Source organism: Chrysoperla carnea, chromosome 4 (genome assembly GCF_905475395.1).
Source record: "Chrysoperla carnea chromosome 4, inChrCarn1.1, whole genome shotgun sequence".
Lineage (NCBI taxonomy): Eukaryota > Metazoa > Arthropoda > Insecta > Neuroptera > Chrysopidae > Chrysoperla > Chrysoperla carnea.
The window spans coordinates 29905427-29919645 of record NC_058340.1 but is presented as its reverse complement, the minus strand read 5'-3'; the positions used below and the strand labels follow the sequence as shown (position 1 = coordinate 29919645).

Below are 14219 nucleotides of genomic sequence, written 5' to 3'. Positions count from 1 at the left end.
TTAACCAGACATGGGAGACAAACACTGGAGAGTATATTTATAAGGGGGATTTGAGAGAATCATTGAACATATGAACACAGTTTTGTAAGTTACACAGCACAATGATTTTTATTTGAAACCAAGAAATTAGTGACATTTTTTGAAAAATAAATAAAAAGAATAGGTAAATTCGTTCGATATTTTAGTGAATAATAACAAAATTAAAGAAATTAGTACACATTTCATTCTGAATGCTATGAAACTATCAATGTATCTTTTTAAATTCATCAAATTTAAGACTTGGTAAAGTTTACTCCATTGAGGTTGATTTTTTGGAACACAATGTACTGAAATATGATTTAATAGAAAGAAGCAAGTCGATTTCGAAATTTCGATTTGAATTGAGAGATTTTTTGGATTTTTTTTAAAGAAAATAAAATCGAATCATTGTTTATCTAATTTTGCCATGCATAATATTTGGAAATAAGTTTCCTAAAGCTTATCGATCGATATCGAAGAATTTTTGATACTTGCACATAGATTAAAAAAAAAAAATTAACTATACAAAAATTGATTATCAAACTACAATCGTTTAAAAAATATAAAAAAATAAAATAAAAACAAAAAATAGCATTTGAACTAAGACAAAGAATAATGGCACAAACACACGTTTTGTACCTTCTGGGCATATGTGACCCAGTGACGTTAAAATTAGACATAGTTTGCCTACTTATAACGATCCCCATTTTCTTCCTTTTGTACTCAGGTGGCACGTGCTTCAATTTTGTTGTCAGGATTTGATTCTAGGAGTGGGGATGGAGTTTCACGGGTTTCTGTCACTTTTTGTAATTCTTTTGGAAGATTTTTACCACTTAATACTCTAGGACATTTTGCCAAAACTGTGTTTTTGTATGGTTTGGTTCCTGTTGCATGATCTTGTAATAATTTAAAAGTTCTAGATGGTAAAATATCATAGTTTTCTGAGTCAGATGCCATATTCGCCCACGAACTATAGTATGCAGAATAATCGTCGTAATTTCCGTTAAAGAATTCTTGTGGAGTTTGTACTGGTGATGAATTTACTGTTTCTGTGGGAAGTGGAGATAAGAATGCCGTACTACCACCATCTTCTGAGGAACTTATTGTGTCATATCGATCCATATCTTCTTGTAGTATTCTTAACGCAGCTGCATGAAGTTTTTCTAACGGTAAATTTCTAAAACATTTACCTTTTTTTCGTTTTAATAAACTTTGTACTAATTCTTTAACTAATCGATCGTTCACCGTTGGTGATATCGGTGAATTAATTCCACTAGATGATTCTTCTTGGTCAATTTGTAACGGTAAAGTCAAACTCTCTTTTACAGAATTAATATTATTTTCATTTGTCTGTGTTTCATTTTCGTCCTCGTCTTTCGCATTGTATTCTTCTTGTAATAATTGGAAAAGTCTTGAATGTGTTGCTGCACGTCTATATTTATTCATTTTACGTAGTTCCGGGAAACATTCGGATGAATCTGTATCTGAAATATGCCGACTCATATCCGAAGTCACACCAGAGTCCTCTTCATCTGTCATATCTACTATTGATTTGGAACTATTTCTTCTAGAATTACTACTCTCATTACGAATATGCATTTCAAATGATTTGATCTTATCTTTTACATTCATTGAAATTGTCTCATCCTTTTCTATACCCTTTGCTCTTGCTAATAATTTTAAAATTTGTTGTTTTTCTTTTTCAGATATATCATTCATATCATCCTTTTCATCTTTAGTATTTTCTACTTCTGATTCACTTTCTGAGCTACTATCAGAACTACTGTCACCAGAGCTTGAAGAGCTACCTTCATCATTGTCATCACTATCGCTATCACTTTCTTCTTCACTTTCAGACTCCTCTTCTTCCTGTTTAGTTTCACATTTTAATTGGTCGCTAGAGTCATTATTCTGATCTGAAATTTTCTTTAACGATAAAGATATACTGATTGAAACATCGGAATCTTGAGTAGAATCAGTTAACTTTGAATCAGTTACTGAATTGTTTTGGGTTTCAAAACTATTTTTACGTGAAGGTATATTTATAGTAAATGAGACATCTTCTTTAGGCTTGTCTTTACAAGGAGTAGGACTTTTTAGTGTCACATGAGTTTCAATTATTTCACTGGTAGGTTCAACTATAATTGTTGTAATTGGTTCATTTTGTTCATTTCGTGAACATTTTAATTTTAATGGTAGTTTTACTGTAACTGTTGATTGTGTATGGGTACCTTCTTCTTCTTCGTCTGTATCCGATTCTCCATTGCCAACTGTTACGAAACTTTCTTCTTCACTAACTAGAGTATGTTCACTATCTTGACGAGGTTTCTTTCCTCGAACACTTTCATAATCGCTAACTTCATTATCATCTTCGAATATTACACTTAATTGATGTGGAATTTCTTCTTCTTCTTCGTAAGCAGAATATTCATCTTCATTTTCTTCAGTACTTTCTTCATCATTTGAATTGTCATCATTAGCATCTTGATCGTCATTCGGATAATTATTACTGTCCTCATAAATATTGATATCAGAGACAGATTTGATTGCTATCAATGATCCTGATTTTGTTTTAATAGGTTTTTGATCTCCTACTTCAGTATCTGCATCCGATTCTGAATCTGACTCAGATTCACTGGAATCCGAAACTGAATTTGCCTTTTCTATATTTTTGACTTCATTTTTTTGTGATTTATTTTCAGGGTTATTTTCTGCGTTGTTTTCTGACGTTACTATGATATTAGGCGTTTCACTTTGTTGTTTTTGTGGAATTTTAGGTGGTTTATTTGCAAATAATGCCCCATAATATGTCATCTCATCACAAGATGAATATGCACCCTCATTATCTGTATCAGAATTTTGATGGTAAAATGGATGTGGGGAATATACTGGAGGGTAAGAATATGGATAATAATTGTAGTAATATCCGTATTGGTCCCAATATTGTTGATACTGAGCATTAAGGTCTTGTTCAGATTGTTCATTCTGTTCCCCGGTTTGATTTTCATCTTGACATTCTTGTTGTAATTGTGGGGAATAACATTGTGAATAATATGCCCAATACGGATTATTCCAATAAGGATGTGGTGGGTAATTTGGATCATAGCCACCCCACTGAGAATAATATGGATCGTTTGCATAGTTCTCGACGTTCTCGGTGCTTTGAGTATTTGCTATAACAGAAGACGTCGAAAAATCTAATCCTTATGTTTTTTTGTAAAAATATTGTACGATAGAAAAAATAATCAATTTGAATCAGAATTTAAATAAGATGTAAATAGTTTTTTGTTTGTAAAAGCAAGAATATTTATGATTTTTTGAATAATTTATTTACAATGTAAAAGTTAAAAGCTCGTAAAAAGCTTTATGTATCATGCTTTAAGAACCCGCCAATATTAAATGCCATGATATTCATTTCATATATGAATTTGAATCTTTTTTTTTATTTTAAGTTCTCAGAGCATGATTTGAATAAATTAAAGTTTTTAATGTTTAGTTTGACAGCATATTAAACATAATTAAATCATGAAATATGTTTTTATGTTCCATCTTTAATAAAACTATCTATATTAACTGTGAACAACACGATTTTATAACATGCTTTTATTTTATGCAGGGTATAATAATGATTTTTGATAATAGTTTTTTTTTCAGTAATATCTCGAATTAATGCTGATTTTCGCGCCTTATTAAAAATGTCGATTTGTTTTTCAATTCTTTTAACGTATCGTCTTTTGCATCACTTCGAGGTATTATTGTGTAATTGTCAAAATTTCAAGCTAGAAACTTTTAAATTCAAAATTAAAAATCGCTTTAAGACACTATTCCTGCTTCCGAATAATAATATCAGGTTCATCTGAACGGTGCATGGATTGTTTCTCTGACATCGGAGGGTTCGTCCCTAACGACTTTCTCATCGAAACGTGTGTGAATGATATAAGATAATGCAACGCCTCCTCGTTACATTACATCTGTTGAAGCAGAGACTTAGATATAGAATGTTTCGGTAGCTGATAGTTTCAACTACTCGTCTTGGAAGATGTTCTGCGACGTCTCCAGTCTCTATTTGATCATGTAATTTCTTTGGATTATCCAGGCATAATAGAACCTCATCAGTTGCTTTCAAGGAGTTTGTTAAAGTGTTATAGGATCATTGTTAAGGTGCTATAGAAACTATTGATCTAGTTGATATAGAATCTACCGGTAGGGTGATTTATCCTATCAATAAATCAAAAAAAGAGAAGATTATTCTGAGGAAAGCAAAAGTATTTTCGGAAGTTTTAATTGAAGACGATATGATAAATGCATCAGTTCAACATAGAAATTACTATTATAATAAAAAGATGATATAGAAAGACCCCATTTCTGTCTTAGAACCAGTATTTCTAAACGTGACTGCCCGGGTAAAAATAATTATGCATAATATTATTTATAATTATTAATGAGAAGTTCTTAGATAGGGACCCGGGCACATAAACACTAAAGCCAGAATCTTTAGCCACAGTAAAGTTCATATATTTAATTAAATTATCTTCCTTTAGATGTTTTGTTTGAATTGCGATTATTACAGACAGGCATTCTATTCGAATAAAGTTAAATATTTAGTAAATTTACGAATTCAAAAGTAAACTTAAAATTTTGATACTCTGTATAGTAGATTAAACTTATAGTAGAATAAATTTATATCTTTAAGCAGTAAATCACAAATTAGATTGCGATTCTGAGTGAAAATAGAAACATAAACATAAAATACAGAAACTCAAAATCATTAATTAGTTTGTGATTTGGTGCTAGAACGAATCTTATGTTATCAAAATATTAGTATAAATTTTATGATATTTACCACAAGGTGTATTGTTTGGTGATGTCATTGCTTGAAGCATACGAAACGATCGACTTGGTATTGCACTTCCTGTATATTTTCGTGGATCAGCCGGTGCTTGTTGTTCACTAGGTGGTATATATTGTTGTTGAGCATTTCCATTATCTATATAATAAAATTTCGATTTGAAACTAAAACGAACGAATTTATAAAATTATATTTTTTACCTTCTCTTTGAATCGGGATTGTACGTATAACGGGACCTGGTGAATTACGTGGAGCTATAAAATAGACATGAATTAATTTTTTTATTTGGGTATAAGTATTCGTTTTAAAAAGCGACAAATTGCTTTGCTTGTTACTTTTTTGTGTTATAACTTGCTAAACTTTTGTACGTTTGTTAATTTAATTAATATTTTACATTGCATGTGATTTCTAAAACAAATCTTTAACACTATCGTGGAGCGTGTCTTGCTTTAAAAAGCCCCAAAATGACATAAAATATGATTTGGGTGAAATTTTATGCCAAGCTAGTTGATGCGTCCACCCCTTTTACTGTTTAATATGATATTATTGTCATTGAATACAGTTTGAAAATTAACGCACATTCACATGAATGTAATATATATTGCATACACTATTTGAGAATCGGCAAACTTTTTTTGTTTTGCCTTCAGGTCATACTGTTTAAAATTTAAAAATCTCTTCTCGATATCTTCAGTGGTTTTTGAATTATGAGACATATAGATAGAAAAAAGGTCACGATTTTATTTATAAAAACGATATTTTCTTGAAAATCAGAAGGAATTTCTGCGATTTGTCTCGATTTTTGAAAAATTTATATCTCCTTCTAAAATGAATTTTTTGAAAATTCAAATTTCAAGGAATTCGACCTTTAAATATTGATCAATCCGTATCTCAAAACTTGATTCATGCATTATTTCAACTTTTTGAAAATCACAATGACATATTTCATCTGACAAGAATTTTGACGCTATTTTACGATAAATTTCGGATTACTACTGTACATGGATTTCAAAAAATATCCCTAAACTGAAGAGTTATGAATCTAATGAACATAAAGGATGCACATTTTATCGAATTAGTACCCAGTTATTTGTTAATTGAAAAATAAAAGTAATTAGATAATTGTAATTCGTGCAATTAAATACAAAAAAAATGTGTGTATTATTGGTCCGTGCAAGAAGGCATACCATTCGAATATTGAGGTATAGGATCCGAGGCAGAATCGGTCATTGTTTGCAGCATACGAAAAGCCCGCGAGGGTATTGCAGCACCTCGGTATCTTGGATCCGTTTCATTATGAAGAAATGTATCTTCATCAACTATTAAGAGTAGCCGTAAAATTATTATTAGAAATATTAGTGACATTGTTTGTTTATTCTATTTTGGCTTAGTTAGGGTCATTTATTTGAAAATCAGAAAAAATTAAGGTAGATAAAATATGAAAAATAGAGATTCTAAAAAGGTTTTGAAATTTGAAAAAGGTTTAAAAACAAAATATATTGGACTAAAGATAAAAAATATTATTATTATTCGAGCATACCTTGATTTTTAAATCTATTCATTAAGTTTTGATCATCCTCTTGTAATTGTAGTTTTCTAAATTGGTTATTTGGGATTTCTTGAGTACGTTGAACATTTCCATTCGCTCGCCATTGTGGTTGATTCACACTAAACAAATTATGACCATTAAAAACATTGCCTAGTATTCTTATACAGTGTTTTCGAAAAATAGAATACCAACTAAGTTTTATCTCGTGATTTGCAAAAGATAATACATAGATTTTCATTTACGCATGTTTACAAGCTATTTGGTTGCATTTTGAATGTGTAAAAAATGGACACAACCTTTTTTTAAAAAAAAAAAACGGTTGCAAGTGAATAACTTTAGGAAGGTAAAAACGTTGATTAGTTTTATGGTAAGAGTATTTTTACTTTCTGGCACCACATTATGAGACGGAATGAAAATTGTTCTATGATTTTTTGACAGCCTTTAAATATAGCCACCAAACAATATAGATACACATTCAAAACCTCTCTCTTGAATGGCACTGAAGAGTCATAATTATTCAGGAAGTAAAAATTTTCTTTCACAGACGTAGGAAAACATTTCCAACAAATTGCATTTCCAAATTTTAGGACAAATATTCTTAATAAAGTATAAAAATTTCAATATTATAAGAAAAAGACACGTACCTATCATTTCGGGAAATGTTTGCAGCTGGACTCATTTGTGTAGGTGAATTGGATCCTTCTATTTGAATCGGAATAATTCGTGAATGTTTCTGCGCTTGTGGTCCCGGGCTCATAGGATGCGGTTGCTGTTGTGGTCCTGGGCTCATAGAATGCTGTTGTTGTTGTGGTCCTGGGCTCATAGGATGCTGATACATTTGTGGAGGATTTACGACAAAAACTTGCGGCCTATGTTGAATTTGAATACTACTAACATTATTTGGTTTGGGAGTACTTTGTTCAATTTGAACTGGCATCACTTTTGTAATAACTGTTGGTGGTGATTTTGGCTGGGAATCTTCACGTTGTGCCCATGCAGGTACGTTCGATTGTTGTTGTGGTTGCACGCGTTGTGTTAACCAAGGTGTGGGTGCTTTATTCAAAACTGGTGATTGCACTGAAGGTGGTGTATGAATATTTCTTGCAGGTGATTGAATATTGCTTGGTGAGTTTCGATTTTCCTCAATTTCTTGATTTTTCACTGGTGGTATATAAAGTGATCCCAATTGTGGTTTATTAGCTGTATTGTTAGAAGCTTGTAGTTTCTCTGGTGATGTAGGTTCGTCGACTGGTTCAGGTGGATAAGGTCCACGTCTCATGGGCCCACCAGTTTGTCGTAGCATAGCTGTAGGATTTGGTGGTATAATACTTTTGATGTCCGGCCTTTGAAAGTTTTGTGGAGGTGGCACTGGCTTGTTTACATTTGGTTGAATGTTATTTAAAGGAGGTGGAGGGGGTGGTGATTGAATAGGACCAGCATTTGAGGGAGGTGGAGGTGGAGGTGGAATACCTCCAGGTGGAAAAACTGGTGTTGGTAAATTTGGTTGCATGGCAGCTAAAGCAGATGGTGGTAGTTGTCCGGGTGGTTGAGCTAATGGAGATTGTCTTGGTTCTGATACACCTTCGGCTTGTGCGTTTCGACTAATACGACGTGCCATACGTGGGGACTTTATTTGTGATAAATCAAGTCCACCGGGTGTATATGTAAATGGTTTTTTATCTTTTGTCATCATTGCATTCTGTACGCAGGCTGGTGGTTCTAAACGTCTATCTGGAATCTAAAAGAAAAATAATTATTTTTTTAGGTAACCGTTTTTCTATTGTTGCTGTTCATACGAATATTCAAAAAAAATTATGCCTGATCCAGAACGTAAAAAAGATTATATGCAACGTTCAATTTTCACCGGAAAATTCATAAACATTGCGATTTAGATTTCCGATAGTTGTGCATAATTTACAAGGCATAATTGGTAAAATATGAAATTCCGTCAATTTTTTTAAAATCCTTAAATAAATGAAGTTAAAAGAACATTCTGTTCACAGGCTCAAAACTTGAAAACAGACTTTTTATCTAGCTTACCTCTGTACTGAGCCTTTTCGAAGGTAAATTACATGGTCCAGGAGGCGGTGGAGGTGGTGGCGGTCCTGCGAAACATGGTTGATCGTTTCCATAGTTTCCAGGAGAATTTGTCTGTTGTTGTCTACAATGAAAGAAAATTTCTTATTAAAAACAATCTATTTTCGAATGCAGTCTATGGGGAATTAAAGAGCGATCAAACGATGTTTTTAAATATAAAGTAAACATAAGAGGCGCCGATCAATTTTATGGCCTCGTTGCCTTGTTCACAACCTACAAGATTCCCTATATGGAATCATATGAAATCAATTATGCATCATAATAAATTTATTTGAAAAAAAATTATTGTGTTTACATTTTTCTCAAGGTTATTATCTGATTCGAAATCAAGTCTATGTCCATATAAAGAATATTTTTCTGCCATTGAACTATTCATCAACAATGTAACAAAAAAAAATAATTATTAATTTTTTAAAAAAATGATTTGATTTAATATTGCCGGAAGTATTTTATTACTTTTCATTATTAATTAATTTCAAGAAATTATCTTTAAATAAAACAAATGAAATAAAAACAGTAAATAAGCTTTTGAAGGAAAGTATTAAAGATTTATTGGTAAAAATTTGCCTGTTTTGGTAACCCCTTTTTGGGATTTTAATAAACGGAAGAAAGATTTTAAAATGATAAGGAAGTCATGACGCATTAGTGATCTGTTATATCAGACTTCCTTAATTTCGGATTAATTTTTAAGAATTTATTATTGTGTGAGTATTATTTTACAGAAATGTTTTACAGGTTGCCTTTTAGTTAAAATAATTAACCTTTTTCTTTTTATACCATGTTAGTCCCAAGTTTGTAAGGCTTAAAAATAATGATGCTAGGAAAAAAATTTTGTCATAGGTGTTCATAAAATCACCTAATTAGTCCATTTCTGTGGACACGATAACTCAAAAACGAAAAAAGATATCGAGCTGAAATTTTTACAGCGTACTCAGGACGTAAAAAGTGAGGTCAAGTTCGTAAATGAGCATCATAGGTCAATTGGGTCTTGGGTCCGTAGGATCCATCTTGTAAACCGTTAGAGATAGAACAAAAGTTTAAATGTAAAAAATGTTCCTTATCAAAAATTAAACAACTTTTGTTTGAAACATTTTTTCGTAAACATCACTGTTTACCCGTGAGGGCGCCAATTAGGGGGAAATTTTATAATATGTACTATACTTGATTATCAGTTATGTATGTGTCACATGTTTGTATGTGTAATGTGATAAAGAAATCAAAACTGGCTATGCATGATATTTCAACAATTAACTCAGTCAATTGTTTGCTTTCATTTGTTTTACTTAGATTTATATTAAATTATACAAATTCCATGAAAATTGGAAAATTTTGAAGAAGAAGACAATGGTTTGATACAAATTCAAATTGAGATTTAGAGAGTTTTTAGTTTTTAGTTTTTTTTTTTCTATTTAGAACAACTTTTATTTCGTTAATATTAAATTAGATGTTGTTGAACTTATAAAAAAAATTTCTTTTTATTATTTATTTAATTGTTTTGATTAAAATCAATATAAATTTCAATTAATTTTGTTTATTAATTGAACAAAATGCTCTTAGGTAAATATTTTTTTTTTATATAACAGTGTAACTCAAAAACTGTTTCTTATATTTTCCTCAGAATATTTTTTTTTTTTAAATTCAATAATGAGTAAATAATGATAATAGTGTTATAGTGTTTATTTTTCCACTTAGAAAAAATCGAGAAATTTTTTGTATCTCAAATTTCGATAAAACTCAGTATATAAGGTAAATTTGACCCTATATATTTTGACCCTATATTTGACCCTATATATATATGGATATATATATATATATATATATATATATATATATATATATATATATTATATATATATATATATATATATATATATATATATATATATATATATATATATATATATATATACATATATATATATATATGAAATATAATTTTGTTACATTTTGTACATTCTTAGCAGAATACACATAAATGTTTTCTAAAACAAAATACACAAAATATATTTTATGAATTATATTGTAAAAGAAGTGAAAACAAACAATTGACTGAGTTAATTGTTGAAATACCATGTAAAGACAGTGTCGATTACTCTGTCACATTACATTTACATACATGTCACACACATATAACTGATATACATATTAAATACATACTATAAAATTTACGCATAATTTGCGCTCTCACGGGTAAACAGTGTTGTTTACGAAAAAATGTTTCAAACAAAAATTGTTTAATTTTTATAAGAAACATATTTTACATTTAAACTTTTGTTCTATCTCTAATGATTTACAAGATGGGCCTTACGGACCCAAGACCCAATTGACCTATGTTGCTCATTTAAGAACTCGATTTCAACTTTTACGTCCTAAGCATGCTTTTAAAAGTTTCAGCTTGATATGTCTTTTCGATTTTGAGTTATCGTGCTTACGGACAGACGGACAGACAACTGGAAATTTTTTTTCGTAACATCAATATTTTTAAGCGTTACAAACTTGGGACAAAACTTAATACCATGTATATTTCATATATACATGGTATAAAAACGAAAATGAAGATGACACACTTTTTAATTAAGTGAAGACTGTGTAAAATTGTTTGCCAAAAATTTTATTTCAGTCAACTACATAGGGATACAAAAAAAAAAAACACGCTCCAGTAATTTAAGGAAATCAACAAAAATATGACACTAATTTGTAAAGTTCTAAATTTGGTTTATTAAATTTATTTATAGAAAAGTCTATAATTAATGTCATTTCCAAAAATATATTATGTCTCATTATATTAGTAAATCTGTGTTAATGAATAACACCTTTTGGTTGTGTACATAAAGAAAGATTTGATTTACGGTCATGCATTTGTGAAATTCTATAAATTTGGCGTTTATGTGTGCTCAATCTTCGACACTCTCGTTAACGAGTTATTTGGATTGAATGCGATTTTTTTAATTCAAGTAAGTCGATCGAGAAAATTTTCGGAGAAAGCAGTATAAATTTTTCTTGAGTAATACACCTAATACACGAAAATTTGCGGTCTAACTGTACGTTTCTGGGATATCGAATTGAATTGCTCCGAAATATTGCCCTTCACTAACGATTTTACTCGATATCTCACAGTACATGTCCAGTACAGTACATGTCCAATTGTGAAAGGGGTCCTATTTTGTGTGTCAAAATTAGGCTATTTTGCAATATTTTTAAGGTAGGTACTTCTTCGAAAACATCAAAAAATGCTAAAATATTTTGTTTCTGAATTTGATGAAAATTGATTTATAGCGTAGGTAATTTTAACCCAAAAAATAAAAAAATCTGATTCATTTTAATGATTTAGTGAGTAGTTTTTGAGATATTGCCCAAAATCCTGTAGGAAAAGCTTGTATTTCGTAGGAATTCTGGAGATAATATAAAATATACTAATTTACTTAGTTGTGAAATGGATTGTTACGTTTTTTGAATCCTAAACAATCCAAATGAATGAGAGTCTGGGGCCGCAACTTATTTGCTTACGTCTTCAAATAGTTGGTTTCCCAGCTCTTTGGAAGGCAGCAGGGGTTGTTTAATTGTATAGTCATATTTTTTGGAATATATAATAGAATTTAGTATAATGGCATTCAGAAATACGCTTCGAAATAGAATTGTGGTGGGAGCAATTTTCAAAATATATAAAAATAAAATATAATTAAAAATGATGAAAGCCTTGGGAAACTAAAGTTTTTTTTTTAAATTTAATGTAAAGGTAATTGTACTTTTTACATGAATTTATAATAATTTTTCGAAGTAGCTAAATAATATTATGTTATGCCTGTTAAAAATAAATCATTGAGAAAAAATATATTATTGTGTGTTTTTAAAATGTATTTTGTTTAAGACAATTGTGTCGATTCTAATGGTCCGTTTAATAAATTACACAGTTTCACACTTGTGATTTTTATTACTAATTAATTTATTACTTTACCTACTTAAAAAATTTCTCATTACAGAAATTAATTTAATCATTTTTCTATATTTTTCTAAAATTTTATACGCTCTAAATTCAGTTTTTTTTTTCTAACATATAAATTTTTCGCAAGAAAATTGCGAATAAGCATGTACTAAAAAAAAACTGTAAATTTAATTTACAAACTAGAGAAAAGTGGTCTAAAACGATCCCTTTTGAGAAATATTGAGTAGTTCTAAAAATTTGAACAAATCAAAAGAAATTTACATACCATTATTGTAACATTTGAATAAAGAATTCGAAAATATTTCGACGTTGTACATGTGTCGAATAGTTTGGCTATAACTACATTTTTTTCTTAGGGGGGTCATTTTAGAGCACCTTCCTCTATTTATTCCAAAAACTTTTAGAAAATCAAAAGATTTGCAAATTTACCTCAACCATTGTGCGTCAGAACTTCATTACTGTTTTTTTAGATCGTATGTTTAGTCTTCACTTGACTTCCGTAAATACAAAAATAGTTTTAAAAAAAAATTTTTTTTTGAAAATTTTGGAATTGTAAAAAATGATTTCTTTTGGGTAGAATTTAGAAAGTGCCTGCCAATTCTTCCACAATATTTGTAAATTATAATTGATGGAGGTAATATAACATGATGTATTACATGTAAAATGTGTTTAATTTTAATTCGGTTGAGTTCAATTCTCTATCAAATATATAATCTAGAAAAACAACACTATCGTTCGTTCACTGCGTTTATGTTTTGAGACCCGGCCAATTGCTAAATTTGGCATCGACTCATCATCTCATATCGGTGTGTAATGTGTATTATGTACACACAACAAATGATTTTCATACTGTTTATTATTTTTCTTATTATCTTTTCACTACTGTTGTGTTTGATCCATTAAAAATATTTTAAATTTCTTTTAATATATTTTCTAGCACGAGTATTATTGTAATAAAATATAATCTTTTAAAAATGTTTTGAATAAAGGAAATGAATTTTTTAAATAATTTATTTCCTCATTAGAAATATCGGTTTTAATATGATGATATTCTGCTACTCGCTGACTTTTTTCTATTAGCCATTCTTATGAGAATGTGTTAAAGCATTCTAATCAATTCATGGTTAGGGATAAATAGAATTTTTTAGTAAATTTTTAAAAAAAACACGGTTATACCAAAGTTTTAAGTTTTCACTTCTGTCGATAGTCTCCGTGATAGCTTATCATTTTTTTTATTTTACTGACGTTCTCAAGTACTTAGAAATTTTCGACTTTTTTGACGAGCTAATCAAACGTGATTCGATATGAGAAATTTAACAAAAAATTACGCCTTTTTCGTACAAATGGTAAAAAAGCAATCTCTGCAATGCAAGTTTCAAGGATGAATATCTTATTCTGACTTTGCAAGTGCATTCTTTTAGAACTCGATAGGGCGTATCCTCGTTCCATAGTCTGGGATCACATTAGCGCCCAACCCCATGAGAAATTGAAGATGGCTTTTGAGTCTATAGTGTTTAGTAAACTCGCTAAGCAAGATCTGCATGTATTTCTTTTTGTAACGATGATAGTTGCTCATTTACTTTTCTTTTCTAGGGCTACTAAAAAATTATGTCCTAACAATACGATTCATATTTAAGGGGCACTAGATAAGCGAGTTTGAGACAGACAACATTAAATCGTTTATCCTCATTTCAGAGTCTGGGATCACATTGGCGTCTAGCCCCATGAGTAATAAAAAATGACTTTTTCGTTTTGTAAGGATG

At 30.0% G+C, this 14219-nt stretch overlaps 1 protein-coding gene across 3 annotated transcripts in view; it reads right to left on the bottom strand.

The window, feature by feature from the left end:
• The window catches only part of LOC123297346, a 50968-nt gene that overhangs the window by 1696 nt on the left and 35053 nt on the right, over positions 1-14219 (bottom strand). For 2 of the 3 annotated variants that reach the window (XM_044878973.1, XM_044878971.1), the window contains exons 2-8: positions 8457-8577; positions 7061-8154; positions 6408-6535; positions 6055-6186; positions 5068-5121; positions 4862-5005; positions 658-3191 (exon numbers count right to left, since the gene is read on the bottom strand). In XM_044878973.1, the coding sequence (XP_044734908.1) occupies positions 742-3191; positions 4862-5005; positions 5068-5121; positions 6055-6186; positions 6408-6535; positions 7061-8154; positions 8457-8577 (4123 nt within the window). In that variant the 3' untranslated portion in view covers positions 658-741. The remainder of the gene's footprint in view (positions 1-657; positions 3192-4861; positions 5006-5067; positions 5122-6054; positions 6187-6407; positions 6536-7060; positions 8155-8456; positions 8578-14219) is intronic. The other variant, XM_044878972.1, reaches the window with a different exon arrangement.